This window comes from Phaenicophaeus curvirostris, chromosome 5 (genome assembly GCF_032191515.1).
Source record: "Phaenicophaeus curvirostris isolate KB17595 chromosome 5, BPBGC_Pcur_1.0, whole genome shotgun sequence".
In the NCBI taxonomy this organism is placed as follows: Eukaryota; Metazoa; Chordata; class Aves; order Cuculiformes; family Cuculidae; genus Phaenicophaeus; species Phaenicophaeus curvirostris.
Window position 1 is genome coordinate 35,328,237 of NC_091396.1, and position 21,637 is coordinate 35,349,873.

General features: G+C 34.4%; 1 protein-coding gene and 1 long non-coding RNA gene across 2 annotated transcripts in view; one reads left to right on the forward strand and one right to left on the reverse strand.

Moving 5' to 3' along the window:
* Positions 1-21,637, reverse strand: part of RYR3 (ryanodine receptor 3) — a 218,562-nt gene that overhangs the window by 112,162 nt on the left and 84,763 nt on the right. Inside the window, exons 19-35 of the mRNA XM_069858332.1 lie at positions 18,816-19,008; positions 17,671-17,887; positions 17,371-17,475; positions 16,221-16,324; positions 15,696-15,779; positions 13,142-13,301; positions 12,731-12,878; positions 11,585-11,790; positions 10,682-10,856; positions 8,735-8,943; positions 7,287-7,471; positions 6,592-6,628; positions 6,067-6,227; positions 5,333-5,498; positions 2,458-2,544; positions 1,859-2,085; positions 379-1,180 (exon numbers count right to left, since the gene is read on the reverse strand). Coding sequence (XP_069714433.1) covers positions 379-1,180; positions 1,859-2,085; positions 2,458-2,544; positions 5,333-5,498; positions 6,067-6,227; positions 6,592-6,628; positions 7,287-7,471; positions 8,735-8,943; positions 10,682-10,856; positions 11,585-11,790; positions 12,731-12,878; positions 13,142-13,301; positions 15,696-15,779; positions 16,221-16,324; positions 17,371-17,475; positions 17,671-17,887; positions 18,816-19,008 — 3,266 coding nt within the window. The remainder of the gene's footprint in view (positions 1-378; positions 1,181-1,858; positions 2,086-2,457; positions 2,545-5,332; positions 5,499-6,066; positions 6,228-6,591; positions 6,629-7,286; positions 7,472-8,734; positions 8,944-10,681; positions 10,857-11,584; positions 11,791-12,730; positions 12,879-13,141; positions 13,302-15,695; positions 15,780-16,220; positions 16,325-17,370; positions 17,476-17,670; positions 17,888-18,815; positions 19,009-21,637) is intronic.
* LOC138721329 (uncharacterized) lies at positions 2,020-4,798 on the forward strand. The gene is made up of 2 exons (XR_011337541.1): positions 2,020-2,094; positions 4,613-4,798. It is a non-coding gene; the product is annotated as an uncharacterized lncRNA (long non-coding RNA).

A 21,637-nucleotide genomic window follows, 5' to 3' on the forward strand; every position in this document is an offset into this window, starting at 1 on the left:
GTGACAAATTAATAGTTTTATTATCCGATTGATCATACTGTATTGCATTCACAGTCTTTCACTTCATGCATTCAAAACACATAGAAATCATAGAATAGTTTGAGTTGAAAGGGCCCTTTAGGGATCACCTCGTCCAACACCCCTCTTTTAAAATACACGTATGAAATACGCAAGTATTTGCATATCTATTTTGGTTGTAGATACAGATAGAAAAATTTTATCATCATAAAATGTGGTTATTGATGCGAGTTTATAAGGCAAAATGGAATAAAGATCTTCAGGATTTCAAACCTTATAAACTAGAGAACAGACAAAAAAGAACTACCTTCCTTTCATCAATAGCAGAACATATGTAATACATTTATATTAAATGGTCACCTGAAGTTTAACAGACTCTGGTAATCTTGTGTGTAATAAGCCCTTTGCAGGAGCTTTCGTTTCTTTTATTGCTTTCTCCCCAGCTTCTACAGCTTTTTCTTCCACTTGTGTAACTTCTTCCTTCTCTGTCCTCTCCTCTGTTTCTTCCTTGTGATCTCCAAACACAGTGGGATCAATGAGGAGTAAGACCTGCTTCACATCATCATCATCAAAAACCCCCATTATGAGCAATGTTGCTATCAGTTTCAGAACAGGAACAAACTGGAATGCAACCTGTCCTCCAACAGGATCTCGTATATGAGCACCGCTACATTGTACTGCGTCTGTTAGCATACTTATGGCCTTGGATTTAAGTATATCAAGGGGTATCTCTGGGCTGGATGTCTGACGTTCTTCACTGGTCACAATAAAGCATGGAGTAGTAAAACTAAAGCCCGGTTTCAGACAAGTGCTGAGTCCTACTCCAGGTAAACCATGCTTCTTTGTTTCATCGGGATATAACTTAATAGTTCGAGTTTCATCTGTAACGGGAATGATAAATTCATTGTTCATCATGAGTTTGGCTTGCTTGGTGTGCTCCAAATGAATACTAATGAGCAAATCATAGAATCCAGAACGCAGGAGTCCAGGTAAATATTGATTATCTATTGTATAAAACAGCTGAGATATGTCCACATGGCTACAAAGTGCATAAGCAACTCTAGTGTTACCTAGAGCACTAACTGAGCTATAGAGTTTTAAAGTGTGGTAGTGGAACTTCATCAAATCTTCTTGTTCGCATAGTTCCAAAATATCAACGCATCTGTTATGAAATAAAGAAACAGAACCCCAGTCAATTTAAGGAATAGTAATTTTGCAAAAGAAATTTTTTAAAATCTCTGCACATTGTGGTCAGTTCCACTTAATAGTAATGGTTCAAACTAATCTTAATATGTGCTTAACTAAACAAAAATAAATAGTGGCAACAATTTGATGAGATTATTTACAGTTAGTACTCCATAGGTAAGAAAAAGGGATGATATAAGATGGAAAATTTCTTTGGAAGCTATGGTAAATTCAAGCTTGTTTTTAAAAGAAATTTATTTGGAATACTGACACTCTGCAGTAATATTGTCACTAAGCAGTGCCCTTATGGTTCACTGAGGATTACTATTCAATTTTTTTCCACTAAACACAGTATTTTTTACTCCTTTTTAAATTCGGTTTTGTTAATAGTAACATAATACTATTTTATAATTTAAATAAAACCAAATAGTTGGTTTTTTTCTCTTATGTATGCAAAGGTCATCATATGGCATTAAAAGTATTCAGAATCTTGTATCTATTTAATTTCATGAATATGATATTATAGCAGATAAGATCAGAAATTCTAAGCAACTGTACTGTAAATACCCTCCAAGGCAGTTTTAACCAATACCCAAATATCAGCTTTCAAAACATTTTGTCCACATAAAGTCACTGTAGTTCTTTCCAAATGTACCTGTTTTCTTCTGGGATATGAAGTGCCATCATCTGCAGAGGTTCCAAACACTGCACAACCCAGCCATGACGTTCACTGACACGCTCAGTTTCTACTTTTAGAAAACTGTTCGGCATCCTGCTCCATAAAACAGGTGTAATTGTTTGCACATCAAGGCGAGGGGGACACTGAGGAACAGGATTTCTTTCTTCACTTTTAAAAATTGCTGCAGATAAGGGCATGGTATTCTGAAACACGTAAGTGTATTAAAATTATTTCTGTAACATTTAATTATGAATACACCTATAATACCAAAAGGAAGTATAATTTATCGATAGCAAAGGACTCATAGGACCATAAAAGTTACTGCAATAAACAAAATCCATTAAAACCCCACAACATTAGGGATGTTCTCTGCAATAACTTGTTTATTTGACAAATGCTGTTTAGATTTGTTGGACAATTAGTTTCATGTATAATTACATTTATAGAAGCAAATGAACAAGTCAAACAAAAAGTCACTCTGTTGATTGAATCTGCCTAAACAAATTCAACCGAGCAGGAATTTCCATAGAAATAAACGGATTTGAAAGAGTATATTTATAGAAAATATTCTGTACCTTTAATTTACCAAGTTCAAATTGTATCAAGTTAGTGCTAGTAGGCCGTACAAAGGTTGCTGGAAAAAGCTTTGTGTTTGGTTCAACCTAGAAGTAAAATGAGATTAAAAAGTTTAAAAAACTAAAAAAGCAACAAGAATCTCCTCCCAGAATATGATGCAATATAAAGTCAAGTACTATATAATTTACATTTCAGTATTAAAAGAACTTCAGACGCTGTATTGAAGCATTTCTTAGTGTCTACCCATAGTTTACCTGCAATACTGTAAACCATTTGCTCAGTTATCTTTATAAGCCCACCTAAGTTTCAGGCAGGTTTATCTGCTGCTTTATATACTCTCAACATCTATAATGAGAACTTTGGTAATGCTGTATGTGGATTCTTCTCAAACGTATCCAAATCTAGCATCTCATTTTAGAGCAGCTCCTTAAAAATGAAGCTATCTACCAGCTACATACTTTGGCCCTTCCTCCAGGGAAAGCACCCTCAAGACAGACTGAGAGTAGAACACAGTTTTTTAGACCTCCACACATCTTTTAGGGTTCTCTCACATTTTATGCTGGACAAAATAATTCACTACCAAAAACCTCAAACCCAAATTTCTAAGAGAAAAGGAACCAGAGGGGTGTAAGAAGAGAGTAAGAGCACAGCATTAGATCAGGATAGTGCAAATCTTTATTTCCTAAGATTAGTGAAATTTCTGATCCATACTCCAAAAGTAGTAGAATGTAGTTTTTCAAAGATCTCTTTATTTTCATGCTTAGCATTTCTTGCCAATCTTATAAAGTCACAGTGAATCACTCTGAATCACAGCACTGCAGTTTTAAAGTGTCTGGATGTTTTTGGCAGCTACATTATCATAATTTCTCCCATTACATCTGGATGCAAAGGCATATCAGGGCAGTAATATCAGCTTATTCTGAAGAATTCTCTACAAGATCGCCCACCTCTACTTCCATGAAAAAAAGAATTTAACAGATACTTATCTTAAACAAATACCTTCGCATTGGCCTGACAGTTATTGACAAAATCTCAAATGCATATGTATATACTACCTTTCATTTACTTCCTTGTTATCGACAGTGAGTATTTTTCTGAATATCAACATAGCATTCAATAGTTAGATCAAGAACTACAGCAAAATTCATTTCTTTTCTTCAATATGTTGACCTGTAGGCCTTTTAGATTGAAAATAGCATATAAATATTGTCTCTTCTTCAGTTAAGAGAACTGAAAAGTGCAGATGGTTACAAGGTTAGAGTTATTATCCTGCAGCCTCTGAACCAGACAAATATCAATCGTTTGCTTCAATTTGAGGGAGAGATTAGATTTACTGAAGTATTTTAAAGTTTTAATTTTATTGTAAAAATATTCAAGAAATAAAACCTAAAACTACGTAAGACTATTTTGACTACTTTCAAGAATAGAGAAAAGATTTAAATTACTCAAAATAAGCAGAAGTTAAGAAATATTTAATCCTCAGATGTAACACTCCTGTTGACTACACCATTGTATCTTCACAGGAAATGTGAAGTGTTCCCATTTTCAACAGACCTGGTGCCAACAGGTGTATTGAAAAACATTTCCAAAAGTAACTCCAGGTATTTTTTCCATGGAAAAGAGAAGAAACAGTAGAGGAATAATTATATTTTCTGAGATTATTTTCAATTTTGTACAAAGAAGCTGGTTACATTAACCAGAAGTCACAAGAAGAAAAGCCTGACAGTGTTTTTGACTCTAAAAGCAGTAACAGGCATCTTCTACATCTATATTTTTCTAGATTTCTTTGCCAAACTAGAAAAATATTTAAAGACTGTTTTACAAAAAAAAAATAAAAAACCAAACCCAAACAAACAGCACATTTTTAGAAGCTGTCATATTGATTCCTATCTAGTTAAAGAAAACAGAAAAGCATGAGACTTCAGTACTTTCACCTCCTAATTTTTTTCCATGATGTTGACATTTAATATCTTCCCAGCATATTGCTGAAGTTTCTGACCAATCTTATAAGTACACTGACATTACAGCTGCTAGATCACCTCCCACCCCCATTTACAGGCTATATACAACACTGCCACATTCACTTTCAATGGAGTCAGTACGTAAAGTTCCATTAAATTTAGTTGAATCATATTTGTTTTATACGTATTACAGATTTGAACACATTTTAATGGCATAGAAGAAAGTGATGCATAGATCTTAACACTGCAAAATCCCTTCTACAGCAGTTGCTTTATTATGGACAGCTGATCTTACTACCATCAAATCTCATCAATCTGGTGCTGAAAACTTCTATCAGCTACTGATCCATTTGCATAATAAATCCATGTTTTGAGAATATCGTAGCATTTATTTTGGTTTTGTACATTGTTGCATATGTGACTTTTGGGTTTTGAAACTTATCAGACCACAAATTATAGCTATCTGCAGAAGACACAAACCCTGGTAATAAAAGACTAGGTTTATTTTTCTAAACGTGTACCAAAACTTAGTATATCTAAATTCTAGTTTTGATCTTATGCTAATTTAAATAATTTGTCCTGTATCATATAACAGTTTTAGTTGAAAAAATATTTAAAGAATAATTAACATTAGAAATCTATATTCTGAACCGCAAGAACTGAGAGGTAAAAAAATATTTTTCTAAACATATCTATCAATAGTCCTTCCTCAACATTTGAAACAACTGTAAGAAGTTGCAAAAACGGAGCCTTATAGAAGAGAGAGGGAAAGGGATAAACTAGAATAATATAGGAAAATATGTTATTGTTACATAAATAGTGTTCTGTTAGATTTCTGAAAAAGAAAAAACAATTTTAGAACAGCATCAAAATTACAAGCTTACTAGATAGCTTCCTGAAAATCTGATAATACCTGATAACAAGTGCCAAGCTCTTTTCCATTGGCTGTGAATGACAACATTCCAGTAGCCAGATCAACAAAGCATCCAATTTCTAAATCAACATTACTGCGACCTGACCTCTGAGAACTAGCAATTACATCTCCTCCCCAAACCATATAGCAATTGCTGCGCTTCACACTGAAAGAACAGAGAGAACAAAGAAAACAAATCATAGGTCACAGTGAATTTGACTAAGTAATCAGTGAAGATGTACTTTTCAATGAACTAATAGCGAGAGATGCTCAGTGGTGCTTGTGCTGCTATTAGTTTTGTTTTCTCAACAACACGCCCCCTCCTTTCTTTATAATGTAAGCATACTCAATGTGGGTAAATGAACAGACTCTGTGCACCTTAATTCTTTTTCTTTTTTAATAATTATTAAACAATGTCACATGCTTCTGTAGGCTCACATAAGATATATTAAAACAAATAACAGGTTCATCCAGAGTAACCAAATATGGATGTTAAAAAGAAAGAAGCACCATAAAACATCCTTGCAAACAGATCATTAATGATAAAAATACTTACTTTAACAAGTTATGCAAAACACATTCATACATAAATGAGAACAGAATGTTCCTACTCTATAATCAATTTTCTGATTAGTTTAAATTAACATTTAAAATATCACGAAGCTTGTGAATAATTCACTTCTGAACAACAGTATTAAAATACAGTCTTTAATAAATGATAAATAAATCCATACCTTTCGTGAACCCTGCCTCTCTCATCACCTAAAGTAACTGTCACTGTACAATTTTTATTCAGGTCAAAATTCTCACTGTAAAAATGATAATCTGGTGTTACCCAGCCAACCCAGACAGAGGATGGGTCTTGGCCAGCAAATATCCGTAGTGAATAAAAATACTGAAAAGAGGGAAAGAACGTATTAGTAATAGAAATCTAAATTATTTTATCAATAAGTATTCACATAATGATTAAAAAACTCTCCTATATATCGCATTTTAATAATAGTAATTCACATTCTCTTAATAAGTCCTTTAAAATTCCCATTAATTAAAAAACCCAAAAACCTAGACTAATGATTTAAGGTAGTGAGGTTCATGCCTCCAGTCATAAAACCATGGACATTACTGTTTATATATGTGTTATATCACTGCACATTACTAAAAGTTTTCTTTCAACAGGCCAGTTTCTAATGAATGTTCTGCCATGACTAAATCTATTTCAAAAAGGAAAAAGAACTATGTATCTCAATGTATTTACTTACTGTAGTAGAAGAAGCAATAATTTCTTGGCTGTGCTTTCTAAAGATAAAGGAACATCAGTAAATTAGTTTAAAAAATTTGTAAAAACATACTTATTACTAAACTAAGTGTACTTAGAAAATAATTCAGGTTCACTGGGTGCTGAGTCTGCATGATAAACTAAGTATGCAAAGATGGAAAAGCAAACAAATATACACCTGAAATAATTGATTGCAGTTATGGCAGTGAATGGGGTAAATCTAGCTTTATAATAATTAACTAAAAATGAAGGCAATGGTGGAAAGTTCTGAACCCAGTAGTAGCTGCTATCTTTAAAAATCTGTCCCACAATCTTTTATTCTTTGCATGGATTAGTCACTTTTCCAACAGCAATGAGCTATAGAACAATAATGCAGGTGAGTACTGATGCATAATGCAGATGACAAAAGATTCTCAGCTGGCTTTCCAGCCTGGCTGAAGACCTTTGCAAATCCCAGTGATCTGGAAAGGATGGCAGCTGCTTAGCAATGAGTAGCCATAAACTTTGGGATTCACGTTTTCAGAAATGGTTCTCTCTTTTCTGGATATAGCACTCTGCAGCAAAGTTGTGTTATAAATTTATTACAACCATCAAGAACAAAAAAAGAATAACAGGACATGTTACATAGGATAAATAGGATAAAAAAATAAAAATAGGATAACTAAAACCAAGCCTAACCGTTTTTGGAAAACATCAGATGAGGCGTTTTCCACACCCGTGCCAAAGTTGAATGATGAGCGGAACTCGATGGGCATACTCAAACGACAATATATCATGTCTGAATTGCTGTTCTGTGTCCCAAATGTTTTGTGAGTAACTTTTAACCGAGGTGGACTCTCAATGGTTCCATCAATCCTACATATCTAAAAATAATAGAAATTATTTCAAAATACTACTATGCCAAGAAAAATATTGAAAATGTTCATTAAGCAACTAGAGGATGAGACAGCTGCAACAGTCAACATAAATTTTTCAAAATTAACTCATTTCAAAACTATGCAACTTTATTCTCTGACATGGAGCCTAACCTGAAGAGTGAAAGAAGCCACAGCTCCAGTGTAGCCTGACTACGGTAAATATTTTAAAGTTCTATACAGCATTTTCAAAAACAAGAGTATAGATTTTATTAAATTAATTCCCTTTGAGTGCACAAGTCATTGAAAAATTGCTTCACAAGAATCAGTAGTTTTCTATCACAACAAGAAGAAATATGAACTAGAAACCCTCAAATGATCATTATGAAATCTGAGCCTGACATTATTAGTTTCCCTTGTGCTGAAAAAATGAGTATGCTCTTAAAGTCAGTGATAGTAACAATTCAAAAGCTTTTAAAGACAGGAACACAGTTAGGAATGATCCCAATAAACTGAAAAAAAAGCTAAGATCATTTAGCTGGAATTCACTGAAGTGTATTTGGTTTAAAAAGCAAATGTTCAAAGAAATGTATTAGGGAATAATATTAGGGAATAATTGGGTAAACATGTAAAATTCAAGTACATGGCCTAAAGTTAAAAAAAAATTATCAGGAATTCAAACATATCATTGGAGAGTATATTAACACAGAATATTTTATACAAAACATAGGATATATTATCCTACTCCAGAATAGATTGGTTGGAGAGCTATGGAATTATTACTGGTGTATCATAAGAATGAATGAAATGGACATCACTCAGCAGTACCACAGGTACTCTTAAATGTCCCTCAGAATAGCAAAGTGGACTACATCAGCCTCTATTTAGCTCACACTTCCATTACCTTAAGTAATGCTGAATGAGTTTTAGATATTTAAGAACTGTAGAGAAGGTTTAAAAAAATGAAAGTGAATGTAAAACAGACTTAAGAAATGGTTCTAAGAAATCACAACTGACATGTTTCAAGTAGTTAAGCTCAATAACATAAATTAGGAAGACGTATAATAGAACAGACAAGTATATCCATATGAATGTTAATATTACCATAAATGAAGTTGAAGATAGACAAGATGATCTGGAATTATCTAAGAGTGACTTAGTAGATTTATATGACAAACTATCTGATGACAGTAAGTATTAGTATGGGTTTAATGTCTCAGCTTCCTAAACAAACAGTTGATAAACAGGTGTCTCCCTAACATGTAATGTTACCTCAATGTGAGGATGATTTTTTGGCACATTGACAAATGTTGGTAAGCGTTTACTAAACCACATAGCAACATCTCGGTTCATGTTGACAGCAAATGGTTCAAAACCTTCTTGAAGGCCACACATTGTGTAATATTTGAATGTACTGGCATCCATTCCAAGGTTCATACGACCAATCTGAGATAGACCCAGTGCACAAATTGGAACAAAACCTAAGAAAAAATACAACAACAACAACAAAAATCAACAGTAATTTATTTAGAGAACACAAGTGTTCTACTTTGGATCCACCTAACGTGAACAAAACTTTAGATCCTATAAGTAATGCACAAGAAGCAATGGCAGTAGCAAGGATTTAAAGCCACCTTAAATACTAATATCAGAGTTCAATATAATTGTTACCAAAACCCATAAACATTTAGGCAGTGAACGGACATTACACACACTGTTCCATTTATTTCAACATTAAACCAGTTTACCAATTATTATTAGTAAATAATGATAGATTTGTGGAAAAAATTATCAAGTTAAGAATAAGTTTTGGGAACATTCAGATTTGAAAAAAACATGATTTGCTCAAGTCAGTTTTTAAGTTATTAGAGGAAGTAGTTATCTCCACCATTTCTAGACTAATAAATGTGGGTTTATTACAATGATTTGGACACTGGAAGACAATCTTGGACAGATCAAAGTTTTTCATGTATGCTCTCTGAGGGCAGTGAAGTTTCAAAAGGACTGTGAGATGAGTTTCAGATATCTCAGTACACCTGTTTAAAATTTAGTTTATCATCAGTAGACATAAATTTGTTGCCAACATTCATCCCTCCATCACTCATGACAGGCAAAAATACAGACTTCTTTAATACTGGCATTTTTTATAGCTGAACTTTGATCTCCATATTCTTGTAGCAGCCAACAGACAGGAATAAAAGGCTATTGGATTATTTCTCCCTCTCACAAAAAACAGAAATTGGAGCAACTTCTAGGAAAACAAAACAATTCAAGCACTACAAGAGAATTTTTTTCTCCTAAACTTCAACAGTGAGCCTTCAGAAAAGTTCTCTTAAGGCAGCCTATCATTCTCTACCACTAGAAAAATTGCATCAGATCAAAACGGGATAGTGAGCAATTGCAAAGCCTTTGGGCAATTACTAACAAGCATTAAGCTACTACTGGTCAGAGGAAAAAAAAGCAGAACAGGAAAAACAGCACAGAAAAAGGAGAAATGCAGATAAGCTATGAATGGAATGGAAAAAAAATATTACAAATCATACTCATCTTAAATTGCAAAGAATTGTTCTTTTGGTGCAGCCTCTCACCACATCACACACATTTTCTCCTTCACAGACAAGAGCGTAGTACATGTACATTAGGAAAAAATTCTTCACAGAAAGGGTCATTGGGCACTGGAACAGGCTGCCCAGGGAGGTGGTTGAGTCACCTTCCCTGGAGGTGTTTAAGGCACGGGTGGACGAGGTGCTAAGGGGCATGGTTTAGTGTTTGATAGGAATGGTTGGACTCGATGATCCGGTGGGTCTCTTCCAACCTGGTTGTTCTATGATTCTATGTATGCTACAGTGAGATAATCAGAAACTACATTTTCAGCTTTGGGGAAATTTTCCAAGCTGGGTATTATTACCAATTTTTCTTAAAGCTGAAGTTCAATCCTGTGAATAAGTCTCACAAGGCTTGAAGAAAATTTACCCATTTTGATTGCTGAAATCCCACTAATATCTACTTGTGATTAAAGGAAAAACAAAGCCAAAATCAATTTGTGCCAGATAAGCGCTCTTAAAATAAATTTTTATTTAGTTAACACATAGCAAAGTCTGAAGGCTCACATCAGTGAAGTACAATTTCTCAGCTCACTAAACCACTATGAAAGATTTTTTTCTGATTTTTGCTTGGTTTTGTTTTCTTATAACCATGTAACTATAAAAAGAAAATTACCACTTTCTATTCCAAAGTCAGCAAATGCAAGTTCAGAACCTTTACTGGTTATAAGCAACTCTCCATTCAGAGTAAAGATCATTGATTTGTCATCCAAGTTTATCATACAACCAACCACGTCTCCTGGTTGCCAGCTTCGTCCAAAGAATCCACTGCCTTGATGCCAACGCTGTCCCTAAACAAAAAAAAAAAAACAAAACCCAAACCCAAGTAAATAAACACCATGCTAAAATTAAAAAGTAAACCAAAAAATAAATAAAGTGAAACAAACAAGGATTTCACCTTTCAGGATCTCAAAGCAATTTGCAAACAGCACAAATCATGGCTTTCAGGTAATTAGATTGATCATTATCTTAGTTATTTTACATAGAGAAACTAAGACATTCTAACTTCAGTAATACGCAGAAAGCAATTTAGAACCTGGATAACATCAAGTCTTCACTGGATTCTGCTTCTCACATGCAGTGTTACTGTATTTCCACATGCAGTGCCACTATATGTTTGGGAAGAAACAATGTGTAGAAAGCAAAAAACAGTAGAAAAGGGAAATCAGAACTGTGGTTCTCTCTTAGAGTCATCAAAGAAACTTTGTTCTACATTTGTAATACACCACTTATAAAAAACCAGAAGTGAATGAAGTAATCTGCTTATGCTTATGATAGACTTGGTTACTCAGTTGAGTATATCCTAGGAAGATAGCAACAAACCAACACACTTTTGTTAGCATAATTTCAATGACCAGAACTGAAATGCAGATACTATGCAGCATGAAACAGACCTCATAGGTACCTTTATATGAGTTAAAAATATTCTACTAGTTGATCTGGAATATGCAGAGGAAACCTATACCGTAGCTCTCTACCTAGCTTGTTCATAGGTCAGAAAAGATAAAGATGTACTTACTTTGCTTCCTTCAAACACAAATGCTTGGTCATCAGCTCCCAACTCTATGTCAGGTCGACAGCCTGGCCTGGCCCAGCCAACCCGCATATCTCCACCTGTCACAGCCTCAAATTCAAAGTACCACTTTCCAGACTTCACCGCATAAGACTGTTCTGCCCTGAAAAATCGTATCTTGTCGACGCTGACTTTTTCCACTGTTTGGTCAGCTGTAAAAAGTAACCAGAAAAACACTCTACCTTTTATAATGAAATTAAACTGTAAATGTCACTGTTCAGATTTTCACCTGTCCACAGTAATTCTGTCTCTGAAAATAGCCATTACCTACCACTGCACATTTAAGAACCTTAATAGTATAAGTTAAAAAGGGGGAACAGTAGTCAGCACGTAGAGGATAGCACATTCCATTTCTATACAGGTTGGGTAATTATCCTCTATTTAGAAACAGAATATGTCAAAGAACCACATAATGCAGAGCCCTTAACACAAAACTGATTAGAAGAATCCCCAGAAATGTGTGATTACTGTATGCAATACAATACAATAATACAGTATTACAATACAACAGAACATTTTCCTACATAAGTCAATACATTTAGGACATTTTTAAAAAAAAACATCAAAAAAGTTTTGTTTTGGTTTGGATTTTTGTCAAAGAATTACAGTGGTATAACAAATATATATATATAAAAATCTCCTAAACAAATTTATGCTTGCAATTTCATTTTTTTAAAAATTCATTGAACTTGGTACACCTCTTTGACTACTTATTAAGAACTTAATTGGCTTGAAGTAGTCAAAACTAATCTGTATGACATGTAAAAAAAACTTTTAAGTTTATCCCATATTATTTTATTTTCATTATTCTCAAATGAAAATCAGTATGTCCGTTCACACTCCAGATTTGATCTAAAAATAATGAAAATTAGAATTATCGTATCATTAACTGCAACCAATCTTTTTAAAGATACATCTAAGTAATACATAGACATTTACAAAGTATATTTGCACTGTTCATTAAAGTCGACTGCAGAACCCCACTACTATTAATTCGTATCTTACATTTTCCCTATCTATTTCAGTGTCTTATTCTTTTTTCCCCAGCACTGTAGGGAAAAAAAGGCCATGATTCTTATTGAAAGTACATACCTAGCTCTTGGTCAGGTGGCTCAATACTATAACCATAGCCCGCAAATGTTCTAACAGCTTCACGGAGACTATCTCTGTTTGATTTTTTAGTACGTTCATCTAGTAATGCATATGGCACTAGCCGAGGATTACGTTTGTTCTTAAGATCCTACAAAGGATTATAAAAAAGAACAAGAAGAAAACTGTTTAAACGTCACAAAGATTTTATGTAATAAGACAGAGTGTATGCTGAAGGTCTGACAATCTATTTAGACTACCATGGGAAAGGTTTCTTTCCCTGCTTCCTCTGCAACTTTTCCAGTCATGACATTCAGCCTTTATCCTCTTATTTAAGACTCCAATGAACTGATGTTCTAGAAAACAAATCTCACATTATTTACTTATTCCAAATGCATCTAAAAAAGTCCTTACCTGCTGAATGCCATAGGTCCATCCTTGTTTTATTCTGTCTTTTGCCCAGACATTATGTGCATTTTCTGCTAGTTTATCAACTAGAAATTCTTGTGAAGGTAACAATTTCACTTCAGAAAGATCAAGAGGGGCAGGTTTATATCCGTTTGACATCATGTAACTTTAAGTGGACAAAGGAAAACAGAGTCAAGATACCATGCAGATGGTGTTTAAAGATATCTATGTTGCATTCAAAGAGTGGGCTTCAATTTTCAATCTATATTCTCACATTTCTTTGCAAAAATGCTGCATCGCGTCTGGTCATTGACTAGGATATAAACTGTATTTTATGAGAGTCTCATTTTCCACTTACTTGCTTGCACCCTAATTAAATGTGACCCAGATCTGCACGTACATGCCTAAAGAGTTGCTGTGAGAAAAACAAATTTTCATTAAATGAGTCTTTATATATTTTATATTTGTCATTTAAACCTTTCAAGTAATTTCTGTTTTAAAGATCTGCATGATGACTTCTTATGAAATTATTGGTATGCATTACTAAGTATGGTATTTTTTTTTAAATTATTCTGCAAAGATTGTGTTACTATTTTTCCAACAGAAGAAAACATATTTTAAGCATTGTTCTTTCCACTTGTTCACTGAAGAATAAGTTTAGTAGTTTTTTAGTAATAGGTATTACCCTCTCAATTCTTATATATAGACTTATATAAAGACTACTCTACTATTTAAGACACATGCAGACTCTCTCTTGCTCAAATCAAATACTTTAACAAGAGCCAGAAACTAAGATTTATTTGTTCTGTTACTGAAGACAATAGTATCAGACCAGCATTATGGTAGACTGCCTGCAGTATGAACCTTGGGAATCTCACTTCCTCTCTGTAGTCCCCCCAAGACACCTGTCCCTTCTTCCAAAGCTCATAAACACTCCTTTTCTTTGTGATTTATCTCAAGATCCCCCTACTCAACCAAGCTGGTTTTTTCCCCCGCTGGCTCCTTTTCCAGAACATGTGGATGGCTTGCTTCTGAGCTGCTAGGATTTCCTTTTGAAGAGCACCCAGCCCTCATGGGCTCCCTTGCCCTTAAGGACTGTCTCCCATGGGACTTTGTCAACCAGCCTTCTGAACAGTCTGAAGTCTGCCCTCTGGAAGTTTAATGTGACTGTTCTGCTAATCCTCCTCTTCACCTCACCTAGAACTGAAAAACCTATCATCTCATCATCGCTTTGTCCCAGGTGTCCTCCAACAGTCACATCCCCCACGAGGCCTTCTCAGTTGACAAACAGCAGGTCCAGGAGGGCTCCTTCCCTTGTTGGCTCATTCACCAGTTGTACAAGGAAGTTGTCTTCCACACACTCCAGGAGCCTCCTAGACTGCTTCCTTTCTGCTGTATTGTACTTCCAGCAGATATCCGGAAGATTGAAATCTCCCATGAGGACAAGAGGTAGCAATCTTGAGACTATCCCCAGCTGTTTATAGAAGAGCTCATCAGCTGCTTCTTCCTGGCTGGGTGGTCTGTAACAGACTCCCATCAAAATATCCACCTTCTTGTGGGCTCTTCTGATTTTAACCCACAGGCACTCAGTCCCATCCTCACTGTAATCGACCTGAAGGGTATCAAAGCACTCTCTAACACAGAGGGCTACCCCGTCTCCTCTCCTACCCTTCCTCACCCGCCTGAAGAGTTCATACCCCACCATAGCTGCACTCCAGTTATATGAGTCATCCCACCACATTTCTGTGATGGCAATGACATCGGAGTGTACTTGCCCTACAACAGCTTCCAACCCCTCCTTCTTATTACCCATGCTGTGTGCATTGGTATAAATGCACTTCAGCAGGGCTGGTGAATCTTCAGCCCTCGTAGAGGGAATAGTGTTTATTCCCAATTGAATGGTCCTAGGAATAACTGACACCTCAGTGTCAGTTTCATCCAGATGTACTTGCCCCCACTTGCTCTGTGGTGACATACTGGTGGTCCTTGCCAGCACACCATTTCTTAGTCACTGGAGTTCCACTTCCAGGCTCACTCCCAACTAGCCTGGTCTCATCCCCCTTCCCCTTCACATCTAGTTTAAAGCTTGTTTATGAGCCTAGCTAGATTTTTAGTAAGGACTTTAGTCTCCCTAGAAGACAAGCATGCCCCATCACACAAGCCAACCAATGGTATACCCTTTTCAAGTAGATAAATTTACCATTATATACATATATAGGTACATATACATGTGTATATACTGTTCTTTGCTATGTGATAGAAAAGCACTGAAATGTTGCTTTTAGCTTCGAAGTATCTATTCTAAGATCATGTAACATATAATTGCTTGTGGTTTTAAGTACATGACTTTGTCTCTGTTAATTACTTCACAAGGTAATGTAATGCAGCAGCATCTACAGTAAACCAATATCACATGCAAAGGTAATGGATCAATCATATGCTTTGTAAATCCATAGCAGGTATGGGGGTCATAATGAGTAATTTTTAAACAACCTTATCTTTGTTTAATTAATACCCTATAGTGACAAATAATATATGATAATTATCATAAGGTACATACTTTTTAGGAAGTTTAACTCTTTTAAGATCTTCCTCAGCTGCTGGATGAGCATGAACAATGTGACATCCAAGGGCCAAAAGTGTTCTGCCAACAATAAAAATAATGTAGTAGTGAAATACAACATTATAATTCACACCCATTTGATAAATTTCTTTTGTTTTCAGTATAAATATGCAGAACTAATGATATTTAAAAACAGGCAAGTCATTCAAAATAATGGACTTTATTTAATATTATTAAAAGTAATAAAATCTTCAAAGTCTCAAAAGCTCCTAATCTGTCCCATGAAAGTTATGCTATTTTATTAAAACCAAGAGGATTTGGTGTAGTTTTCTTTGCACGTCTGTAGATACATGATTTTTCTAAATCACTCTGAATGTGTTCCTGGAACTTCTAGCAAAATTAGCAGAATATATTTGGAATGATATATTCTGACATTTTTATATCTTACAACAGTATAAACTACTTGAAGAAAAATAAAAATTAAAAAAAAGGCTGTATTTTTCTGTTAAATTTAAAGCTTACTTGAGGGTTTCAGTTGACATTTGTAGATTATAATTCTTCTCTGTCTCAGGTAATTTTGAGAATTCCACAAGACAAGGATGATGCCTTTTATTATCATCCCGTATCTGCAACAAAGCAACAGAAAAGAGTACTTTTCTGGTTACAGGCTCAAGCCAGAACCACAGTAAAAAGTTTGTTAATTCTTTGCAATAATGAAGACAACTTAACCAATACTATTTATTTTTGCGTAAAGACAATTACTCACACTATAAATACCCCCCATAACTAACAATCATAAAATATATAGATAGCTACTCTATGTGTTCTGTATATATAAACAGAACACAAAAAAGCTAGTCTGTAAACTTGATAAGCGTTCATGCTGAAATCCCGAGGAATGCATGCTCAATTGATCTGATCTGCTGAATGCATCCTAAATCAAAAACATTAAAGAATCATTTGGTAACTTGTTCAAAAGACTACTGGAAAAATAAAGCAGAACATACTTTTAATATAGTTGTTGAATTTAATATAATATTCTGAATATAATACTCTTGGCCTACCCCTATAACTGTTTTTTTATTTGGTGACATTCATTGGGCAGGAAATGCCGTGTCATATGCATTTAAACAATGTTGATCAGATGGCCTTACTCTCTTCAAGTTGTTATACCACATTATAAGGGATCATTATAATGATGTTTTAACTGTAAATTATTAAATTTAAAAAACTGAGATTTGATGAATTTGAATGTTTACAAATGTCACCAAAACCTCTGTTATCAAGAGAAGCAGTTTCCGCAATGGACCTTTTGCTTGCCATCTCTTTGATCTCAAATATTAGTGTAACTAAATAGTTAAATGAGGAGTTACCTGCTATCAGTATGATGTTCAGTAAAATTCCATCTTGGTATAACTACTGCGTTTCTCAACTAAGATTTTTTTCAAATGGTTAATTACTTACAGTACTAAATATCTAGCTTATTTATATCCAAAATTCACCTTCTAATCACTAATTAATATCACTCTCTCCTGCTAGCTTACGTGTTCATCTATTGTCAGTAATATATAGACCACCATTAAATACTCTCTTCAACTTCCACGTACAGGTTTTCTAGTAGGAGACTTTACCTAATAAAGGTGACTACCCAGACAGATCATTCAAAACATACCTTGCCATATGTCCAGCCCAGTTCTATTTTATTCATTCCCCACAGTTCATGGATATTTTCAGCTAGTTTGTCCCTGATCTTTTCAAGATGAAAAGGAAGAGCAATCTAAGAAAAGAGTATAATAATTCCACAAATAAGAAAAGGTTCCATTAACCCTGTCTTGTATATCCAATATCATCTAGTTCAGTTAGATACATCACAACACACAAACGATGAATTGCTAAGAAAGGTAGAAAGCTAGCTTAGTTTTTATACTGGGAATTTATATTTTGTAATTCCATTATTGCATTCTTAGCATACCTGACTGGTGTCTATTGGACAAGGAATAAAGGAAGCTTGGGAAAGGAACTGTGTTGTACCCAGAAAATCCCTCACTCCATCAGAATCTCTCTTATATTCTTTCACTGGTTCCAGTTTCATCTTCTCCTTTGGAAGTAATGCTTCATAACAGGGAGCATAGCCAGCAGGAGGCAGAAACTTAAACTCTCCATGTCGTCCACCCAATAAGAAACGAACTCTGTGAATTTTTCAATGAAAAAATTATGCTCTTAAAGTCAATATATACTAACAGTACAAATAAATAACTTCAAAAATTAAAAAAATCTTTGAATATTGCTTACAAAAATGCAGGTGTATTTAATGCTTCAATAAACACCAAGGAGTTGTCAAGAACTCATACTAGCAGATACTATCAGTAACATCATCATCTACGCTCTATTTTTTAAAAAATTGTTTTGGCCAGAGCAAAATTTAATTAATTAATGCAGTAGTATATATTAAAAATAAATACAATATATAATAAAAGTACAAGAGCTAGTCTTTTGTTGTTGTGTTGGCGTGGTAATGTCAATACAAGTATTTTGGCCACATAAGTGGACTGATATTTGCAGAATGTTTTCTGCATGATACAAAGGTAAGATAACAATAGAAGCCTGAAAATGGTAAGTTTGAATCTCAGTATTTTAGGTACAAAATAGCCAAGAAGTAGGCAATATTAGGAAAAATATTCCAAAACTGTTTCTCATCAGTTCTTTGTGTTTCCTACCATGAATATAGCATGAGTTTTCATGATAATTTAGGTTTTTCACTCCCTGCTGAGAAAGCCAGTGAGAATTTTAATCAGTGCTAAATGTGGTGCCATGTTTCTAACGCGCTTTTCTTTTTATTGGTAATTGGAACTTGGAACGAACAAAATTAATTTCCTCAAAGTCACAAAATAATCATAAAAAAAATTTTCAGACACTGTGACTTGGTCAAATTGCTAACAGATTCACATTTCACCCTTAAGTGATATCATCACTGAACATAACGGTACTTTTCTGCCTGCCTCCCTTCCAGCTGGTGGCTGGGCAGAATGGAAACAACAAAATAGAACAAATCATATATAAATTTGGGCAATATTTTATGTGACAAGACAGTAAAGAAAACAATTAAGTGGTACTTACTTTACACCTGCTGATAAGCTTACAACAGGGAAGAAAAACCCTTCTGTATTGAAGTTCTCAAACATTCCTTGTACTGGCTGTCCATTAATGCGGAATGAAATGCTGGGTACACCTAAATCCAAGCAGCAGCTAACCACATCGTCAGATGCTAATAAATGCTGATTGACAGATGCTACAGCTCTGGGTACTCGGCCTAGGATAGAAGTGTTCAGCAATCAGAAGCTTTAGATTCTTACAGGTTTAATGGAATTATTTCCTAAAAAAAATTAAAAATCTATTTTCTTGTTTGTAGTTACGAAGACAAGATTTTGCATTCATCTGTTTTATGAAGGATTCTTTTTAGAGAGACAGCAAGTAAACATTCTTCAAAATAATATGTGGCAGAAAAGTATATAAACTAAATGAACCATTTGAGACCTCTGACAATGTTAGCAAGACAGAACCTGCTCAGTTGAAATCACACAAATTCACACTGCAGTCTGATGCAAGAGTACTGAGACACAGTAAGAGATGCCCTCTTTGTAAAGCTAACATTGATGTATCTTCATTATCTTTATTTACTCATGAAATAACAGATTCATGTATCTGTGAATATCCAGTGGTGAGACACTGAAACAGGTTCCCAGAGTTCTGGACGATTCATCAGTGGAAGTGTTCATGGTCAGGTTGGATGGGACTTTGAGCATTCTAGTCTAGTGAAAGGTGTCCCTGTACATGTCAGGGAGGTTGGACCAGATGACTTTTAAAGGTCTTCCAACACAAACCGCTCTAGAATTCCACTGGAGCTGTGATTTTGACCAATAACCCAGGTTTACAATATCAAGAAGAAGAATGGTTTACTGAGTTATCAAAAAATGGATCAAAAATTTAATGGGCCAGGTTTTCTTTATCACCTACAGACGTAGAGTAAAGAGAGGAAACTTCATTTTCCCACCTAGGAAGGTGGAACTTTACAGTTATGCACAGGAATTGGCAATTATAATAATAATAAACTAGAGATAATATAACTGAAGTAATCTAACTATACACATTTACAGATAACTGCAGTTTTTCAATTGCACTTGACTATCTGAGTATATTCTTAGCCAAGGACTATCTCTGCGGAATTCCTTTCGAAACAATTCCCTTGAAAACATTTTATTTTAGTTGTAAAGCAAGTCCAATTAAACAGTTAAGCACTATTCCAAATTACTGTGTTTGAAACTAAAGAACAATTGAGTTAACTGTTCGGGAGAGTTTAAGTTTTCTGAATTTTACCTCAACACTGGAGATAAGATTTAAAAGACTATACAGCACTGTATTTCAGAGGTTCAATTACTGTTTAACTTAATTTTATTGATTTATTCATCCTTTTCTAATGGAGTATATTACAGATTTCTCCTACTCTACTCCCCAAAATCATTATTTCTGTCATTTGGGAATAGTTCAGTAGTGCTGAAAAAAAAAATTGAATTATGCGAGTGCACACATGCACAGGTATTTTATATACAAAATCCTATGCTAGAACAAAGCTAATATAATTGAAAAGTCAAACACACCCAAATTAGGAAATGTTAGAATTCAGGCAATAAGATCGAATTCAGCGTATTTATGTATGCTCTATTCACAGCACATCTTTTAATTGCATGGCCCCATACTGCTCTTTTCTGAGAAATTAAAGATTACTTAACTGCATATGGAATTTCAGGGCCCTAAGAAATATAAGGAAATTAATAATTTTGCCTACATGCCTTGAATACCATACACTAAGTAAAGCACAAGCCACAGATTGAACTAGCTAAAAAAAACCCCATAATTTACTGTATGCAAGAGAGACCTGGAAGGAAAAATAACATACTACTTAACAACCAAAGAATGTACACATGAGGACTGAAATAACGTCTGTTTTTTTCCCCAAACTTCTGAAAGTATTATGCATGGCTACACACTCAAGAAACAAAATCATTAAATTAAGATACACCTATGGAGTGTGTTCATACTGAATTTTTCTCTAAATCTTTTGAACAAATTTTAAAAGATTTTTACAGGAAACATAGAAAGCTAAATTCTTAAACTGACTTCCACGTTTTCTTTAACTCAGCCCACTAACATTTTCATGCTGCTTGAACAAAGAATAACAAATAAGACCACAATCACTGATCCTTAAGCAAACACAAAATATGCATTTGCTGCCATCCATTAACTCTCTTCTTTATAAACTGAAAGTGTATCTACTTCACTGCAGTACTAATCAAGTCTCCTAGATTACTACACATATTAAGAACCGTTCCTAGAGAAACTATTTTTTCTAAGCCTATTTTAGGTAATAATATCAAGAATATTTTTTGCCAACAGGATAGCAACTACAGGCTTTCAGTTTGATATTATACCACACAAATTTGATCTTCTAAAAAAGCCCTGAAGTTGGCAATGATCTAGCAATTCTTATTTCTCATTGCCCAAATTATCTTTTATGAAACTATCAAAATTTAAATTCAATTTATTAAAGCTATCAATAGGTGTAAGGATGGTAACATCATTTTATTTCCACTGTATATACAAAGAGAAGGAATACTGGAAATGTAGATCCATATACAATGAATTTGTCTGAGATCAGTACATCCATCAAATCTGAATGGATAGACTTAAGTCAGTATTGATCTAAACCTGGAAAAAGCCAATTTTTTATCAAATTTATGAAAGTAGAAGCAACCTGCTAAAAAGCCTAACTGGTATAATCCAATTTTGACTAAAATCTCAGGCTAGAAGTCTGATCTGAAATTCTAAATAACTTCATGATAAACTGGAGTCCTAAGTGCAACAGTATAAAATATCATGCTATA